General features: G+C 35.9%; 1 protein-coding gene and 1 long non-coding RNA gene across 3 annotated transcripts in view; one reads left to right on the forward strand and one right to left on the reverse strand.

The window, feature by feature from the left end:
* The window catches only part of LOC136033086 (farnesyl pyrophosphate synthase-like), a 125,968-nt gene that overhangs the window by 25,869 nt on the left and 79,302 nt on the right, over nucleotides 1-20,797 (reverse strand). Inside the window, exon 5 of one of the 2 annotated variants that reach the window (XM_065713691.1) lies at nucleotides 19,404-19,571. The exons of the other annotated variant lie outside the window; for it this stretch is intronic. Within the exon in view, the coding sequence (XP_065569763.1) occupies nucleotides 19,404-19,571 (168 nt within the window). The remainder of the gene's footprint in view (nucleotides 1-19,403; nucleotides 19,572-20,797) is intronic. 2 annotated transcript variants of the gene reach the window in all.
* The window catches only part of LOC136033087 (uncharacterized), a 76,444-nt gene that overhangs the window by 5,565 nt on the left and 50,082 nt on the right, over nucleotides 1-20,797 (forward strand). The window lies entirely within an intron of this gene.

The raw sequence follows: 20,797 nt of genomic DNA on the forward strand, positions 1-20,797 counted from the left end.
CGGGGGAAACAGGGGGGATGTAAATGACGACCGGGACACCGGGACAGGGAATGGTCGATTAGCAATCACCATCAACAAAGCTCAAGGGCAATCATTAGAATCATGAGGTATAGATCTGAATACAGATTGTTTTCCCATGGACCATTATATGTTGCATGTTCAAGAGTCGGTAAACCTGACAATCTATTTATATGCAAAGACAATGGGACAGCAAAGAATGTTGTATATTCGCAAGTTTTACGTAGTTAAAACCATATATATATATCTATCTATATTCACAGGTGGGACATAGGGACACAACTACAATGGCGCGTAACTATTATGGCGCGTAACGACTTACGCGCGCGGGGGGGCTGGGGGGGGCGCGAAGCGCCCCCACCAACTAGGTGTTGGGGTGGCGCGAAGCGCCACCCCAACAGCTAGTATATATATATATATATATATATATGTTGCATATAAATAGATTGTCAGGGTTACTGACTTTTGAACATGCAACATATAATTGTCCATGGGAAAAACAATCCGTATTCAGATCTATACCTCATTATTCTAATGATGTGTCCCTGTGTCCCGGTCGTCATTTATATTCCCTGTGTCCCGGTCGTCATTTGTGTCCCGGTGTCCCAGTTTGTAATTTCTCTTTGAGTGTCCCGGTCGTCATTTATATTCCCTGTGTCCCGGTCTCCTGGTCGTCATTTGTGTCCCGGTCTGTAATTTCTATTCGAACAATCCCTCTGTCCCAGTTGTCATTTATATATCCCGCCTGTGCCCCCGGCGTCCCCGTTGTAGTTGTGTCCCCTGTGTCCCGGTCGTCATTTATATTCCCTGTGTCCCGGTCGTGATTTGTGTCCGGGTGTCCCAGTCTGTAATTTCTCTTTGAGGTTGCCGGTCGCCATTTATATTCTCTGTGTCCCGGTCGTCATTTGTGTCCCGGTGTCCCGGTATTTAATTTCATCAGTTGAAAAACATGACTTCAGTCGACAAACAACTTCATGACGCATACAGCTAAATCCTTATAATGACGTCAGTCGACAAACATGACGTCAGTCGTCGCAAAAACATGACGTCACTCGACACACACACACACAGACAACTTATTTATATATATATATAGATATATAAATACAGTTTCTTTTTTAGTTTTTTTCTTTTTTAGTTTTTTCTTTTCTTAGTTTTTTTCTTTTTTAGTTTTTCTTATTTTTAGTTTCTTCTTTTTATTGATTTGTTTTCTTCAATTTGTCAAAGTTCATTCTAACATTGACACTTGGAAAAATCTTTACGTGCCAAGCATGCTAAAGCTCCAACAATTTATAATAGACCTGAAAATTTTAGGTGTCTGTTTTAAGATTTTCGAATTACTTTAATCTATTGTCAAAATATATTGAAATATTTGTGCAATTCCCTTTTTTTTTTTAGTATATATAAAAATAAGTTGTCTGTGTGTTATGTCTGTTACACTTTGTCTGTTACGCCAGATTATATCTTCTATATATATAAAAAATAAGTTGTATGTATTTTTGTGTTGAGTGTTTAAATGTAAAAACTGGGAATTGCATAAACATTTCGAAATATTTTGACAATAGATTAATGTAATTTGAAAACCTTAAAAACGATACTTAAAATTTGAGGTTTATTATAAATTGTTGAGCTTTATCAAGCTTGGCACGTGGAGATTTCTCTAACTGTCAATGTTAGAATGAACATTAACAAATAGAAAAACATTGAAAAAGATAGAATGTTACTAAATCCTACAACAGAAGAAACAGCCGAGGAAGCTGCTCAAAGAGTTAATGCCAAAAGGCTTGCGGCTAAAGAACGCAAAACCGTGCAATTAGATGAAAATCAACCTGGACAGCGAGAGTCAAAACGTATCAAAACTGAAAATGATAGCGATGATGATTGGGTTTGGGATTTTGACTTGGATAAGGTCATCAATGCCTACCAGATTAAGTTAAAAAACAAAGGTTCGGCGATATGTTTTACGTCTGAAAAATAAAGAAGAAAAAGAAAACTGAAACTAAAAATGTAAAAACTGGGAATTGCATAAATATTTCAAAATATTTTGACAATAGATTAAAGTAATTCGAAAACCTTAAAACAGATACTTAAAATTTTAAGGTTTATTATAAATTTTTGAGCTTTAGCATGGTTGGCACGTGAAGATTTTTCCAACTGTCAATGTTAGAATGAACATTGACCGACAGAATTTGCGATTGCTATATGTCACTTGGTTAATACCCAGTGCCATAAAAAGGTAATAAACTAAAAAGAAAAAAAGCTAAAAAACTAAAAAAGCTGCAAAACAAAAAAAAATTAAAACTAAAAAAGAAACTATATCTATATCTATATATATAAAAATAAGTTGTATGTCTGTAGACTGACGTCATGTTTGTGTGTCGACTGATGTCATGTTTGTCGACTGACGTCATTATGAGGATTGAGCATTATTCCATCATGAAGTTGTTTGTCGACTGACGTCATGTTTGTCGACTGACGAAGTTACAGACCGGGACACAAATGACGACCGGGAAACAGGGATTATAAATGACGAACGGGACACTCAAAGAAAAATTACAGACTGGGACACCGGGACACAAATAACGATTGGGACACAGGGAATATAAGTGACTCCCGGGACACAGGGACACAACTACAACGGGGACGCCGGGGGGCACAGGGGGGATATAAATGACGACCGGGACACAGGGAATGTTCGATTAGCAATCACCATCAACAAAGCTCAAGGACAATCATTAGAATAATGAGGTATATATCTGAATACGGATTGTTTTCCCCATGGACAATTACATGTTGCATGTTCAAAAGTCGGCAAACCTTACAATCTATCTATATGCACAGACAATGGGACAGCGAAGGATGTTGTATATTCGCAAGTCTTACGTAGTTAAAAACATATATATATTTATCTATCTATATTCACAGGTGGTACACAGGGACACAACTACAATGGCGCTTAACTAATATGGCACGAAAAAAACTAAAAAAGAAAGAACCTAAAAAGAAAAAACTTTAAAAAAAGCAAAAAAATAAAAAAGGTAAAAAACTAAAAAGCTAAAAAAATGCAAAACTAAAAAAAAGAAAAAAAGAAAAACTAAAAAAGAAACTATATCTATATAAATATATTCCCTTGTGCCCCCCGGCGTCCCCGTTGTAGTTGTATATTCCCTGTGTCCCGGTCGTCATTTATGTCCCGGTGTCCCGGTCTGTAGTGTCATCTTATAATGACGTCATATACAAAGCCTTATATACTTATAATGACGTCATATACAAACCCACAAACAAACAAGACTACAAACAACTTATTTTTATGTATATACTAGCTGTTGGGGTGGCGCTTCGCGCCACCCCAACACCTAGTTGGTGGGGGCGCTTCGCGCCCCCCCAAGCCCTCCCGCAAGCGTAAGTCGTTACGCGCCATATTAGTTACGCGCCATTCTAGTTGTCTCCCTATGTCCCACCTGTGAATATAGACAGATATATATATATATATATCTCTCTATATATAAAAATAAGTTGTCTGTGGGTGGATCTGTGGATGGATCAGGTGACGTCATGTTTCGGAAACTGAAAAAACTAAAAAAAGGCAAAAACTACAAAAAAAACTAAAAACTAATAAAAAAAATAAAAAGGCTAAAAAACTAAAAAAACTAAAAAAAGGTAAAAAACTAAAAAAACTAAAAACTAAAAAAAAACTAAAAAAAGGAAAAAACTGAAAAATAGAAGAGAAAAAGAAAACTAATAAAATTAAGAATGAAAAAAATAAAAATAAAAAAGATAAAAACTATAAAAAAAAAGTAAAAAGAAAAAACAAAAAAAAACTAAAAAAGCTAAAAAAAAAAGGTAAAAACCAATAAAAAACTAAAAAGGAAAAAAACTAAAAAAAATTTTCATCTAAAAAACTAAAAAAAACTAAAAAAGGTAAGAACTAAAAAAGAAAAAAATAAATGACGACACTCAAAGAGAAAGCGACCGGGACAAAAGGAATGTTCGATTAGCAATCAACAAAGCACCGGGACACAGGGAGTATAAATGACGACCAGGACATAAGTAAAAAAAAAAACTAAAAAAACTAAAAAGAAGGTAAAAACTACAAAAAAACTAAAAAGAAAAAAAAACTAAAAACTAATAAAAAAACTAAAAAATCTAAAAATCTAAATAAACTAAAAAAGAAAAAAAATAAAAAAGGAAAAAAATAAAGGAGAAAAACAAAACTAAAAAACGAATGTATATACAGACTGGGACACCGGGATACAAATGACGACCGGGACACAGGGAATATAAATGACCATACATAAGCCATAATGACCAGGACATAAGTAAAAAATATAAATGACGACCGGGACACAGGGACACAACTACAACGGGGACGCCGGGGGGCACAGGGGGATATAAATGACGACCGGGACACCGGGACAGGGAATGGTCGATTAGCAATCACCATCAACAAAGCTCAAGGGCAATCATTAGAATCATGAGGTATAGATCTGAATACGGATTGTTTTCCCATGGACCATTATATGTTGCATGTTCAAGAGTCGGTAAACCTGACAATCTATTTATATGCACAGACAATGGGACAGCAAAGAAGGTTGTATATTCGCAAGTTTTACGTAGTTAAAAACATATATATAATATATCTATCTATATTCACAGGTGGGACATAGGGACACAACTACAATGGCGCGTAACTAATATGGCGCGTACGAAAAAAAACTAAAAAAGCTAAAAAAAAAGGTAAAAACCAATAAAAAACTAAAAAGGAAAACAACTAAAAAAAATTTTCATCTAAAAAACTAAAAAAAACTAAAAAAGGTAAGAACTAAAAAAGAAAAAAAATAAATGACGACACTCAAAGAGAAAGCGACCGGGTCAAAAGGAATGTTCGATTAGCAATCAACAAAGCACCGGGACACAGGGAGTATAAATGACGACCAGGACATAAGTAAAAAAAAAAACTAAAAAAACTAAAAAGAAGGTAAAAACTACAAAAAAACTAAAAAGAAAAAAAAAACTAATAAAAAAACTAAAAAATCTAAAAATCTAAATAAACTAAAAAAGAAAAAAAATAAAAAAGGAAAAAAATAAAGGAGAAAAACAAAACTAAAAAACGAATGTATATACAGACTGGGACACCGGGATACAAATGACGACCGGGACACAGGGAAACTACGTAAAAATTGCGAATATACAACATTTTTGGCTTTCCCACTACTGGAAGCTTTCCGTTTCCAATTGCCAGCAATTGATCTGAAAATTTGAAAATTTGAATGAAAATTGTTTGACCAGAATCATCGTTTTGCAATCGGACACGCATATTTGTAGTTAATTTTAGTATTTTTACGTGTGCCCATAAATTAGAATTTTTCAGGCAAGCATTCATTTCGTCTGCAGGAGTTAAACTACGTAAAAATTGCGAATATACAACATTCTTGGCTTTCCCATTGTCTGTGCATATACAAAGCCGTATGCACTAATAATGACGTCATATGCAAACGCTCTTTTTACAAACAAACAAACATGCATACACACAACCCGTTTTTATATAGATAGATAGATAGATGGATACAATACAAATTAACTGCGTAAAACTTGCGAATATACAACATTCTTCGCTGTCCAATTGTCGCTGCATATAAATATATTGTCATGTTTACCGACCCTCGAACATGCAACGTACAATTGTCCATGGGAAAAACAATCAGTATTAAGATCTATACCACATTTTTCTAATGATTGACCTTGAGCTTTGTTAATGGTGATTGCAAATGCTAATCGAATTGGGAATTGCAATCTTTTAAATTGAAAAGGCAGATCCGTTGGAATCATGGGAATGCGAGGAATAAGAACAGCCTTACCCTCAAAATGCCCTGTCAAGATTGTCGCCTTTATTAGGCTTTCCATTGTTTTTTTTACGGCAAGTCGCGTGCCATTGCAAAGCTTTGGTGGGTCGCCTATTTTTATTTGTAGCACGTGTGGTGGAAACCCTGAAAGATATATGGAATTTTAAAATTCAGATGGATAATTAACCGCTTCATTTGGTTCCAAAACTGTGTCGACTGACTTGCAAAGGACTGCCTGGTCTCGAATCTTGGTCAAAACAATATTGTTGATTTCGTGGACGTCTATATTTTTGGGTGCGAGAATCGCTCTTTCACTTAGCCATTTATTATTTTTATAATTTTTTGGAATATTCGGAAATACTTTTTCAATCAATTCATTTTCGGACGTCACTAAACTACAGAAATCAGCAGGTAGTTGTATAAGTCCTGAAATTGAGTCTATCGTATCATAAATGTCTTTTTGTTCCGACGTTAACTTGTAAATGTTATTTTGTACATACGACAATAGATCACTCGTACTGTAACTTTGTTCACGATCCAATTCTACACATGTCGAAACAGCAGCGATACGGTTAGGTGAAGGCATTCCCAAATCCTGAAGAGGTTTGTTTGCCATACGTACGCACAAATCTTCTATAATAACTAAAGTGTCGTTATAAATTTCTGATGTAAAATCAAAAGTCATTTCTGACGTCTCTAACTGTTTTCGATGGAGTATATCTTCGGACATTTTTGACTTATATTTTTCCCATAACTCTGTAGGAGCTGATGGAGAGCAAGTGTACGAATTTGACTTGGGGTTGACGTTTCGCACGCGTCATTGATGCAGTTATCCCAGTGTTGGTCATTCTCCAATAAATTCAGAGCTTGGCATGCACTACGGTAAGTGTCATGTATAGTACCGTTTACAGTTCTCAAATACTCAAAGGATGTCGGACCGGGTACATTCACCAAAAGCAGGCGTAGAAAGAAGCATTCATGTTGATTGGGGTGAACGGTGTAGAGTCTTCCTATCGTGGTATCTTTGAAGATGGTAGGTTGGCCGTAAAACCACTGGTTATCTACTTCGATGGTGGTACCGTTGCCATTGTAGGTTTTTCAGTCATTTTACAATTAGAAATTTCTCTTTCAACGGTCTTCTTACAAATAAAAATTTGTCTTTGAACGATATTCTTAAATACCTGTGTCCTGGTCGTCATTTATGTTCCCTGTGTCCCGGTCGTCATTTGTGTCCCGGTATCCCAGTCTGTAATTTCTCTTTTTTCTTTTTTCAGTTTTCTTTTTCTTCTTTATTTTTCAGCTTCACTCTGAAATACATATCGCCGAACCTTTGTTTTTTTAACTAAAATCTGGTAGTCCTTGATGACCTTATCCAAGTCAAAATCCCAAACCCAATCATCATCGCTATCATTTTCAGTTTTAATATGTTTTGACTCTCGCTGTCCAGGTGGATCTTCATCTAACTGCGCGGTTTTGCGTTCTTTAGCCTCAAGCCTGTTTCCTCGCTGTTCTTTTGATTCCTCGGCACGCTTTCTTTTCTGACTTTCTCTATCAGCAGCAAGTTTTTTGGCATAGACTCTTTGAGCATCTTCATCAGTCATTGTAAACTTAAACATTAATAGAATTCTACGCGAACATATGTCTAATATAACTTGAATGACGTCACCTTCAAAGCAAAAATGATGGCAACTAATTTCATGACGTCAGCCGAAACATGACGTCACCTGATCCACGATCCACAGATCCACAGACAACTTATTTTTATATATATAGATATATATATGTTTTTAACTACGTAAAACTTGCGAATATACAACATTCTTTGCTGTCCCATCGTCTGTGCATATAAATAGATTGTCAGGTTTACCGACTCTTGAACATGCAAAGCATAATGGTCCATGGGAAAACAATCCGTATTCAGATCTATACCTCATGATTCTATTGATTGCCCTTGAGCTTTGTTGATGGTGATTGCTAATCGACCATTTCCTTTGTTGCCGTCGTCATTTATATATCCCCCTGTGCCCCCCGGCGTCCCCGTTGTAGTTGTGTCCCTGTGTCCGGGTCGACATTTATATTCACTGTGTCCCCGTCGTCATTTGTGTCCCGGTGTCCCAGTCTGTGATTTCTATTTGAGTGTCCCGGGCGTCATTTATATTCGTCAGGATATTGTAGGGCATCGTAGCATCGATGAGTTTAAGCAATTCTTGTCAACTGATTGTTTCGCCTATAAAGAATATTATCTCGAGGTAAGAACTGATCACCGACCACAACGATTGCCACTTTGTTGATAGTTGCGTATCAGGAGGCATCAATTCGATTGCTGTTTTTAAGCAGAAGCACTAAATTATTATTTTTGTGGAAAAGATGATATATATAAATATATATATATTTTTTCTTTTTAGTTTTTTTGTAGTTTTTACCTTTTTTAGTTTTTTTCTTCTTTTGTATTAATGCTAAAGCCAAGGTTCAAACCTGGAGCCTCTCGGACCTAGAACCTGAAACATAACGCTTTACCAACTCAGCTACTTTGGGGTGAATACATCCGTTTTGAGCAGCTTCCTCGGGTGTTGCCATTGTTGTCCTGGTCGTCATTTATATTGCCTGTGTCCCGGTCGTCATTTGTGTCCCGGTTTCCCAGTCTGTAATTTCTCCTTGAGTGTCCCGGTCGTTATTTATATTCCCTCTGTCCCGGTCGTCATTTGTGTCCCGGTCTGTTATTTCTCTTTGAGTGTTTTTTCTTTTTAGTATTTTTTAGTTTTTTACATTTTTCTTTTTTCAGTTTTCTTTTTCTTCTTTATTTTTCAGCTTCACTATGAAATACATATCGCCGAACCTTTGTTTTTTTAACTAAAATCTGGTAGGCATTGATGACCTGATCCAAGTCAAGATCCCAAACCCAATCATCATCGCTATCATTTTCAGTTTTGATATGTTTTGACTCTCGCTGTCCAGGTGGATCTTCATCTAACTGTGCGGTTTTGCGTTCTTTAGCCTCAAGCCTGTTTCCTTGCTGTTCTTTTGATTCCTCGGCACGCTTTCTTTTCTGACTTTCTCTATCAGCAGCAAGTTTTTTGGCATAGACTCTTTGAGCATCTTCATCGGCTTTTGCCATTGTAAGTTCATCAGTCATTTTAAACTTAAACATTAATAGATTTCTACGTGAAAATATATGTCTTAAATATCTTTAATGACGTCACCGTCATAGCAAAAATGACGACAACTAACTTCATGACGCCAGTCGACACAGAAACATGACGTCACCTGATCCACAGACAGACAACTTATTTTTATATATATAGATAGATATAATTCTAAAATTGTCAGGTAATTTTCTATTTTGAAATAAAAACTAAAAATTATTGCTCAGACAACATAAATATTTTTGATATTTACATAATAGCTTTAGTGGTTCTGGACTGAAAACTAAATATGCTAATCAAATTAGGAATTGCAATCTTTTAGGTTGAAAAGGAAGATCCATTGGAATCATGAGAATGCTTGGAATAAGAAAAGCCTCACCCTCAAAAGGCCCTGTCAAGATTGTTGCCTCTATTACGTTATAACAGACGTAACACGTCATTTGTGTCCCGGTGTCCCGGTCTGTAGTTTCGTTAATCGACAAACATGACGTCAGACGACAAACAACTTCATGATGACATACAGCTCAATCCTTATAATGACGTCAGTCGACAAACATGACGTCAGTCGAAACACAAACATGACGTCAGTCGACAGACAGACAAACAACTTATTTATATATATATATATATACATATATATATATATCTTCTATATATATAAAAATAAGTTGTCTGTCTGTCTGTCTGTGGATCAGGTGACGTCATGTTTCTGTGTCAGCTGACGTCATGAAATTAGTTGTCGTCATTTTTGCTTTGACGGTGACGTCATTAACGGTATTTAAGACATTTGTTCACGGAAAAATGTTTAATTGTAAAATGACTGAAGAACCTACAATGGGGACGCCGGGGGCACAGGCGGGATATATAAATGACGACCGGGACACAGGGATTGTTCGAATAGAAATTACAGACCGGGACACCGGGACACAAATGACGACCGGGACACAGGGAATATAAATGACGACCGGGACACTCAAAGAGAAATTACAAACTGGGACACCGGGACACAAACGGCGACCGGGACACAGGGAATATAAATGACGACCGGGACACAGGGACACATCATTAGAATAATGAGGTATAGATCTGAATACGGATTGTTTTTCTCATGGACAATTATATGTTGCATGTTCAAGAATCAGTAAACCTGACAATCTATTTATATGCACAGACAATGGGACAGCGAAGAATGTTGTATATTCGCATGTTTTACGTAGTTAAAAACATATATTTATATCTATCTCTATTCACAGGTGGGACACAGGGACACAACTACAATGGCGCGTAACTAATATGGCGCGTAACTTATATATATATACATATATATATATATATATATATATATATATATATATATATATATATATATATATATATATATATATATATATATATATGTTTTTAACTACGTAAAACTTGCGAATATACAACATTCTTTGCTGTCCCATTGTCTGTGCATATAAATAGATTGTCAGGTTTACCGACTCTTGAACATGCAACATATAATTGTCCATGGGAAAACAATCCGTATTCAGATCTATACCTCATGATTCTAATGATTGCCCTTGAGCTTTGTTGATGGTGATTGCTAATCGAACATTCCCTGTGTCCCCGTCGTCATTTATATATCCCCCTGTGTCCCCCGGCGTCCCCGTTGTAGTTGTGTCCCTGTGTCCCGGTCGTCATTTATATTCCCTGTGTCCCGGTCGTCATTCGTATCCCGGTGTCCCGGTCTGTATATACATTCGTTTTTGAAATGGTATATGATGAAATAAATTTTTGTATTTTTCCCCTTTCTTTCTTTTTAGTTTTTTTTTCATTTTTATTTTTTTAGTTTTGTTTTTCTCCTTTATTTTTCATTTTTTTCCTTTTTTTGTTTTTTTTTCTTTTTTAGTTTTTTTAGTTTTTTAGCTTTTTTAGTTTTTTTTATTAGTTTTTAGTTTGTTTTTTTTTCTTTTTAGTTTTTTTGTAGTTTTTACCTTTTTTTTAGTTTTTTTAGTTTTTTTTTTACTTATGTCCTGGTCGTCATTTATACTCCCTGTGTCCCGGTCGTCATTTGTGCCCCGGTGCTTTGTTGATGGTGATTGCTAATCGAACATTCCTTGTGTCCCGGTCGCTTTCTCTTTGAGTGTCCCGGTCGTCATTTATATTCCCTATGTGCCGGTGTCCCGGTCGTCATTTGTGTCCCGATGTCCCGGTCTGTAATTTCGTCAGTCGAAAACATGACGTCAGTCGACACACAAACATGACGTCACCCGACAGACCCACACACACACAGACAACTTATTTTTATATATATATAGATAGATATAGTTTTTTTTTCTTTTTTTTTAGTTTTGCAGTTTTTTTAGCTTTTTTTCTTTTTAGTTTTTTACCTTTTTTATTTTTTGCTTTTTATTTTTTAAAGTTTTTTCTTTTTATGTTCTTTCTTTTTTTAGTTTTTTTCGCGCCATATTAGTTAAGCGCCATTGTAGTTGTGTCCCTGTGTACCACCTGTGAATATAGATAGATATATATATGTTTTTAACAACGTAAAACCTACGAATATACAACATTCTTCGCTCTCCCATTGTCTGTGCATATAGATAGATTGTCAGGTTTACCGACTCTTGAACATGCAACATATAATTGTCCATGGGGAAAACAATCCTTATTCAGATATATACCTCATTATTCTAATGATTGTCCCTGAGCTTTGTTGATGGTGATTACTAATCGACCATTCCCTGTGTCACGGTTGTCATTTATATATCCCCCCTGTGCCCCCCCGGCGTCCCCGTTGTAGTTGTGTCCCTGTGTCCCGGTCGTCATTTATGTTCCCTGTGTCCCGGTCGTTATTTGTGTCCCGGTGTCCCAGTCTGTAATTTCTCTTTGAGTGTCCCGTTCGTCATTTATAATCCCTGTTTCCCGGTCGTCATTTGTGTCCCGTTCTGTAATTTCGTCAGTCGACAAACATGACGTCAATCGACAAACAACTTCATGATGGAATAATGCTCAATCCTCTTAATGACGTCAGTCGACAAACATGACATCAGTCGACACACAAACATGACGTCAGTCTACAGACATACAACTTATTTTTATATATATAGATATAGATATAGTTGCTTTTTTAGTTTTAATTTTTTTAGTTTTGCAGCTTTTTTAGCTTTTTTTCTTTTTAGTTTATTACCTTTTTATGGCACTTGGTATTAACCAAGTGACATATTGCAATCGCAAGTTCTGTCGGTCAATGTTCATTATAACATTGACAGTTGGAAAAATCTTCACGTGCCAAGCATGCTAAAGCTCAAAAATTTATAATAAACCTCAAATTTTAAGTATCTGTTTTAAGGTTTTCGAATTACTTTAATCTATTGTCAAAATATTTTGAAATATTTATGCAATTCCCAGTTTTTACATTTTTAGGTTCAGTTTTCTTTTTGTTCTTTATTTTTCAGACGTAAAACATATCGCCGAACCTTTGTTTTTTAACTAAAATCTGGTAGGCATTGATGACCTTATCCAAGTCAAAATCCCAAGCCCAATCATCATCGCTATCATTTTCAGTTTTGATACATTTTGACTCTCGCTGTCCAGGTTGATCTTCATCTAATTGCGCGGTTTTGCGTTCTTTAGCCGCAAGCCTTTTGGCATTAACTCTTTGAGCAGCTTCCTCGGCTGTTTCTTCTGTTGTAGGATTTAGTAACATTCTATCTTTTTCAATGCTTTTCAATTTGTTAATGTTCATTCTAACATTGACAGTTAGAGAAATCTCCACGTGGCAAGCTTGATAAAGCTCAACAATTTATAATAAACCTCAAATTTTAAGTATCTCTTTAAGGTTTTCAAATTACATTAATCTATTGTAAAAATATTTCGAAATATTTATGCAATTCCCAGTTTTTACATTTAAACCCTCAACACAAAAATACATACAACTTATTTTTATATATATAGAAGATATAATCTGGCGTAACAGACAAAGTGCAACAGACATAACACAGAGACAACTTATTTTTATATATATAGAAGATAAGATAAGATATGAGAGGGTTCGTCCTCTCGTCAATACCTCGCTTTTTACACTAAAGCTTAAATTGTATCCCAATTCTATAATAATGACCATTGAATCATAAAGGTCGTAGTATAAATAGTTGAAACTACAAAAAATACTTTAGCGTAAAGACTGTGGAATTTAGGAGAAGATGAACCTCCTCTTATGCGTAACAATTTCTGTTCGTTTTATGTTTTAATGCTGCTCCTTACGTCCAATTGAAAAAACTTTGTCATATTTATTTTTTCATTTTTTTTTTAAAGAATGCTAGAAAATCCTGCGCCCCCTTCATGGAGTTTCTCTTCCTTCATGAAAAATCCTCAATGGAAAGATCATCCCAAGTATCCCCTTCCCCTCGACTCCCCTCCCGCGATCAGAAGAAATCCCCCTGAAAGCGTCTATAAACTTCCCAATAACCATTTCTATATGTAAACAATGGTCAAAGTTTGTGACCTGCAGCCCCTCCACCGGGGACTGTGGGGGAATAATTCATCGCCAAATACGTAGTTATTAGGTTTTTCGACTATCCTGAACAAAATGGCTATCTCAAAATTTTGATCCGGCGACTTTTGGGAAACAATGAGCGTGGGAGGGGGCCTAGGTGCCCTCCAATTTTTTGGTCACTTAAAAAGGGCACTAGAACTTTTAATTTCCGTTAGAATGAGCCCTTTCGCGGGATTCTAGGACCACTGAGTCGATACGATCACCCCTGGGAAAAAGAAAAAAAAACAACAAACAAACAAACAAATAAACACGCACCCGTAATCGGACTTCTGGCAAAAAATACAAAATTCCACATATTTATAGATAGGCGCTTGAAACTCCTATAGTAGGGTTCTCTGATACCCTGATTGTGATGGTACGATTTTTGTTAAGATACTATGACGCTTGTGGGGTATTTTCCCCTATTTTTCAAAATAAGGCAAATTTTCTCAGGCTCGTAACTTTTGATGGGCAAGACTAAATTTGATGAAACTTATATATTTAAAATCAGTTTAAAAGTCTGATTCCTTTGATGTATCTATTAGTATCAAAATCTTGTCTTTTAGTGTTTGGGTTACTATTGAGCCGGGTCGCTCCTTACTACACTTTGTTACCACGAACTGTTTGATAGATTCGAAAAAATATGAATGCCTAACCACTGCAATTCTTTGCATTAAAGACTAGGTACTCACACTTATAAATATTCAATGACAGACCAACACTTTGGAAATGTTTTGAAATAGATGACACGGAATTTGATAGGGCTAGATCTAGAACAGCTTAAAAGAAGTATATCATTCGCATGTGCAACATAAGAGACATTTACCAAATCACAAAAAAGAGAGGACGTGATTTTCAATAGCACATTGTGGATACAAATACTGAAAAAATATGGCGAAAGAACACCACCTTGACGCACTCCCTAACGGATTGGAATATTCTCATAAAAAACTAGAGTGAAACTTTAACCGAACATGGAAATTACTATACAAAAACTGAAGAACCCGAACGACAGAAACATTGACTCCAGAAATGACAAGAAAAAACAAAACTTGAGCATGATAAATACTGTCAAAAGCCTTAGTAGGTCCAAGGCACAAAAATGGACCTCAGAGCCACTGGTTTGAGCCTTTAAAAGGATAGAAATTAAAACACGGTGGGCATGCTGGCTACCAATACGCCACCTAAATCCAAAGTAATTTTGACTGTGATCTATAATTTCTGTTACAAAAGGTAAAAGACATGCTAAAAAAACTTTGCTAACATTACAGGCCACAGTTATGGGTCTATAGGAGTCACAACTTAAAGGATCCTTTCCACGCTTTAGCACCGAGGCTATTGCACCGCTTAGAAAGGAGTCAGGCAACTGAGAGGATGCTAAGCACATTTGGAAAAGCAGCTGCAGGTGGAACACTATATCTCACAACTCCGTTCGAAAGTGGGAGACAGAAATACCATCACGATCAACAGATTTTGATTAAGCTGTTTAATACTTTTAAGCACTTGTTCAGAGGAGACTGGGATTATATGCTTCTGCTTCAGCTTCAAGGGAATTAAATCACTAAGGAAATACGCGAAACGAGAGTGCACAGTATAGTTAATGACAGTGAAAATACTAGAATAGTGCTCAATTCAAGAAGCCACAGGAATAACATCACTAGAAGCAGAGGGTTCCAGCTTAGAAGAATTGATCACTTGTCTCCATTGAGAAGCAGTTTCGGGAAATTCAAAGCCATTGTACCGTACACTACGCAGAAACCGCTTGAATTTTTCTTTTCAATATCAAATACATGGCCTATATTTTGGCGACTGCAGGTGATCCAGATACGAAGCCAGAACTTTGCTCTATTTTTAATGCGTTTTAGTTTTGGGACATCTTTCCAAATGGAACTACGAGTTTTTAAACAAACTCGGACATGAGGGATGGCAGCAGCTTCTGCTTGTTTAAAACTGGCAACGATTTGAAGGTAATATGCATTTAACAGGGATGTATTTTTATGCATTTTTACATTATGCATTTTATGCATTTTTTACATTTAACATTAAATATGCATTTAAAGAGCATTTGGTAAATAAACACTAGTGCACAGCCAGCTGAACAGGATTTGAATATTTGAGAAGAGAGCAGCAAGAGTAGAAATGTTTAATGGAAGGTCAATTTTCCTCCATTCACTTTTATAACACCACTTCTTATCAATCTTGCTGCCAGTTACGGGCAACTGGGATTGCGAAAAAGAAATGGAGACGCTTAAGGATATGGGGAGAACAATGTAATCGTCACATCTACGGAGCGAATTAATACCGATTTGTGGTAGAAGATGCTCTTGGAGAAACAAGACATCCAAATCGTTTAATTTTTGGCTAATTGAATGATCTTTGTCTTTTGTGCTATAGATGTTGAATGAACATATTCTTAAGTCGATATTGGTGGTCATTTCTTTTCCTTTTGGCACATTTTGAGAACATCCTGAATGAAACAATACTTAAGACTGAAAGCAAAATGAGCATCCCGTAGTTAGCACACTTCGGGATGCCTTGGCAGAGAGTGTCTTTTGTAGAAACATGAGAACTGGCACATATCGGACATTTTATGATTTGGTCGCATTTTGCTGCTAGGTGATGCGGTGATCGACACTTGTGGCAGCAACGAGGAGGCCATATATATTAAAAAACTTAGAATATTTCATATCCCATTTCTAAGCCAAACCGGCGAGGATTAGAGAGCCCAATAGCGTCTTGGAAAGACTCTTTCACTGAGGTCGAGTGGCCAATCCTATTTACATCGACAACACCAACAACACCAATAAACAGCTCCGCTGCACAAGCTTTATCTACGCCTATCACAAGTCCAAAGAATTTGTATTCTTTAAGTCTGGCGTCACAGTTAGTTAGTACGCTAGAAGTAGCGTCACAAAAATTTTTTGCTGCTGTAGTGTCAATCAGAACGAAAAGTTTATCGCCCGAGGCTTTGACACTATAAATAGCTTCATGACCGTGGATTTTGGTAATTGCATCTTTACGCTTAATGGGATTGTCCAAATCACTAGGGATTTTCGAAATGACAATAGTAGCTTCATTTTCAACGGGTGGATAATTAGATCATAGACCGTGAGTTTTTCTTTAATGAACTTTAACGTGTTATCAAATTCGAATATTTTGGGTGCAAGCTGAGAAAAAGCATCAGCTGGAATAAGTAGAACTTCAGTAGGTGAAATTACAAAATTTGGAACCAGAGAATCACCACTACTCTCACATCCACGATCAGTCGTGTCCTTTAAGTGTCTATAAGAAGCATTTTCACCAACTCTCCTGGGGGCTATTTCGCCCTTGGCCACTAGACCCCTAAGTTCAAGCTTTGCGTCTTTTACTAGCTTTTCCCAGAAAATACCCGTGGGTTGGGTACAAATCACATCATCTTCAATTCCTTTCTTTAAGTGATTTTGCAGAAAGTTCAGAACATGAGAATGAATCAAACAGTTCGTGGTAACGAACTGTAGTAAGGAGCGACCCGGCTCAATAGTAACCAAAACTCTAAAAAATGGAATTTTGATACCAATAGCTACATAAAAAGAATCGCATTTTAATGCTGGTTTTAAAAATATAAGTTTCATCTAGTTTAGTCTTACCCATCAAAAGTTATGAGCCTGAGAAAATTTGCGTTATTTTAGAAAATAGGGGGAAACAACCCCTAAAAGTCATAGAATCTTAACGAAAATCACACCATCAGATTCAGCGTATCAGAGAACCTTACTGTAGAAGTTTCGAGCTCCTATCTACAAAAATGTGGAATTTTGCATTTTTTGCCAGAAGGCAGATCACGGATGCGTGTTTATTTGTTTTTTTTTTTTTTTTTTTTTTTTTTTTTTCCAGGGGTGATCGTATCGACCCAGTTGTCATAGAATGTTGCAAGGGGGCTCATTCTAACGGAAATGAAAAGTTCTAGTGCCCTTTTTAAGTGACCAAAAAAATTTGAGGGCACCCCCTCCCACGCTAATTATTTTCCCAAAGTCAATGGAACAAAATTCTGAGATATCCATTTTATTCAACGTAGTCGAAAAACCTTATAACTATGTCTTTGGGGACGACTTACTCCCCCACAGTCCCCGTGGGAGGGGCAACAAGTTACAAACTTTGACCTGTGCTTACATATAGTAATGGTTATGGGGATGTATACAGGCGTTTTCAGGAGGATTTTTTTGGTTTGGGGGAGGGGTTGAGAAGAGGGGGGTATGCTGGGGGAACTTTCCTTCGAGAATTTGTAATGGGAGAAGAAAATTTCCATGAAGGGAGAGCAGGATTTACTAGCATTATTTAAAAAAAAACAATTAAAAAAGAAAAGTGAAAAAGCTTTTTCAGCTGGAAGTAAGGAACAGCAATAAAACTTAAAACAAACAGAAATTATTACCCATATGAGGGGCTCACCTCCTTCTAATACCTCGCTCTTTACGCTAAAGTATTTTCAGTAATTTCAACTACTTATTCTACGGCTTTTGTGATTCAGGGGGTCATTCTTAATGAATTGGGATAAAATTTAAGCTTTAGTGTAAAGAGCGAGGTACTGACGATGGGGCGAATCCCCTCATATATGTAATAAAAACATGAGAATACAAAAGTTCTTTACGTAAGCTAATTTATAAGTTACGTAAATCTTTTACCAATAAAAAGATTCGTAAAAAATTAAAAGTTCTAGTTGCCTTTCTAATTAACCAAAAACTCGGGGGGCAATTAGGCTTCGCCCCCGCTCTTTTTTTCTCAAAATCATGGAAAGCCATCGAGCCAAAAAAAAAAATATGCAAATTTTGTTTTGATTATTCCTCTGCGGAGAGCCAAAATCAAAACATGCATTGATTCAAAAACGTTCAGAAATTAAATAAAAAAAACAAGTTTTTTTAACTGAAAGTAAGGAGCGACATTAAAACTTAAAACGCACAGAAATTACTTCGTATATGAAAGAGGCTACTTCCTCATCAACACCCCGCTCTTTACGCTAAAGTTTTTTACTGTTTTAAAAAGAAGAATTGAGAGAAAGAGTCAAACTTCAGCGTAAAGAGCGGGGCGTTGATGAGGAAGTAGCCCCTTTCATATACGAAGTAATTTCTGTGCGTTTTAAGTTTTAATGTCGCTCCTTACTTTCAGTTAAAAAAAACTTGTTTTTTTTTATTTAATCAATATAAAAGAGATGCCATCATTTATTGTACACCACCATGGAAAATCCTCACAGACACAGATATATAGTATGTATAGTATATAATATCAAGTCAAAAGGTGTATATAGCATGTTCTCAAAAATTAACGCAATGCGCAGTAACCCACAATACTGTCGTGACGTTACCTTTTAGCTGGTATATACCCCAATAAACAAGGGAAGCGTCAGTCCCTATTCACCTGACATTTATTTAAATTTAAATTGATTTGTTAATCTTCTTAATTCTAAAGTTCGCTGTAAAACAATTTTTTGCCATCGAATATCAGAGATACTGCAGTGTTCCGTTCAGCGCATCTGAAGCAATCTTGATTTTGCCAAGCCTCAATCATTTTAACCATCAAATTCTTTTTTAAACAAATCACCATGAGTAATGCTAAAACGCAATAGTGTGGTCTTAAACTGTACAAATATTTATGTCGACTTACAACGGTTTATTCAAGATAGGCTGGTTAAGTTGTTCTCAACAATAAGGATTGGCTAATGCTGACTTACTATTTCTGTCCCATTTTCAAAATTAGGTATTATTGTAACCAGTTTACTTTTCCTGTACTAAAAGGCTCAAAAGAGTGTATCCAAAATATATTCTTTAAACTTATTTCTAAGCACAAAACAACTTTTCCAAAAGAAACATGTTTAAATAACCCTAAACACTGATGATTAAAAAGATGACTTACTAGCACCATTGCTGCAGCAACGGGAAGGTAAATTGTATAGTAGGAAGACTTATGTTTGCAAATGCCTTCATAATTTTCTGTTGTGTATAAAGTAAGATTTGGCTTTTCTCCAATATTTGGAGACATATACGTATCTAATGTTTGGCCAATAGAAGTTCTTGTAACCATCTGAAAGATAACATGATTATATTCCTTCGTTTTGTACGACCATCGTCCTAGTGAATTAAGTGCTAATTAAATAATAGTTACAATATGTTTGAGTAGCTCATTAAGAATTTACTGGTTGTTGGTTTCTGTTTATATCTATAACCTGCCTATCATTTTTTTTCTATTTTGTATAGCTTCTAAAATCGTCCAAAATTGAAGAAAGTCTAGTTTCCCTTAACAAAATTAATTTTTCTTCTAGAATCTTTATGTAAGATTGCTCTTCCGAATAATTTTTTTAAATTTATTTTTTTCTCCTTTTACCCGGTGTAGTATTGTGTGCATAAGGTATTTTCAAATCTATATTTTTAGATCTAAGTATTTATATAGTTTATTACCTTCGTGGTCTAAAATTAGCTTTAAAATTATCCCATAAACCAAGCAAATCAAAGAGGTGATTTAATTTTAATGTCTAAAATTGACTATCAAGTGATAAGCATTGTTATTTAACGATAACAATAATATAGTCACACAGACTAGATTGCATTAAAGGAAAATAAGATTTTTTTTATATATGAAAAAAAAATTGCGTAGGAATTCTTGCAGAAAATTAGCCCCCCTTCCACCCTAAAATGTACGTATGCTTGCCAGTAACAATTACTATGCGTAAACTACACGCAAATTTTATACCTTAAAGACCTTTCACCTGGGGCTGTGGGGGTGTCATGTTGTATTCAAAGGCATAGTTATTGGGCCTAGTGATAAGCATTTTTATTTAAAGATAACAATAATCTAGTCACGCAGACTAGAGTGTGTTAAAGGAAAGTAAGATTTTTTTACGTGTGAAAAACATTTTGCGTAGGAATTCTTGCAGAAAATTAGCCCCCCTTCCACCCTAAAATGTACGTATGCTGGCCAATAACAATTACTATGCGTAAACTACACGCAAATTTTATAACTTAAAGACCTTTGACCTGGGGCTGTGGGGGTGTCATGTTATATTCAAAGGCATAGTTATTGGGGCTTTTAACTATGATGAAGGAAATGGTTATCTCATAGTTTTGATCGGACGATTTTAGGGAAAAGGGGCAGTTGAGAGGGCCTAGTCGCCCTTTAATCTTTTTATTCACTTAAAAGGGCCCTAGAACTTTTAATTTTCGTTCGAATGAGCCCTCTTATGATATTCTGGGAACACTGGGTCGATACAATTACCACTGGGGGAAAAAAACTACACGCACCTGTGATCTTTT

The sequence above is a fragment of the Artemia franciscana genome, chromosome 11 (genome assembly GCF_032884065.1).
Source record: "Artemia franciscana chromosome 11, ASM3288406v1, whole genome shotgun sequence".
Taxonomy (NCBI): domain Eukaryota; kingdom Metazoa; phylum Arthropoda; class Branchiopoda; order Anostraca; family Artemiidae; genus Artemia; species Artemia franciscana.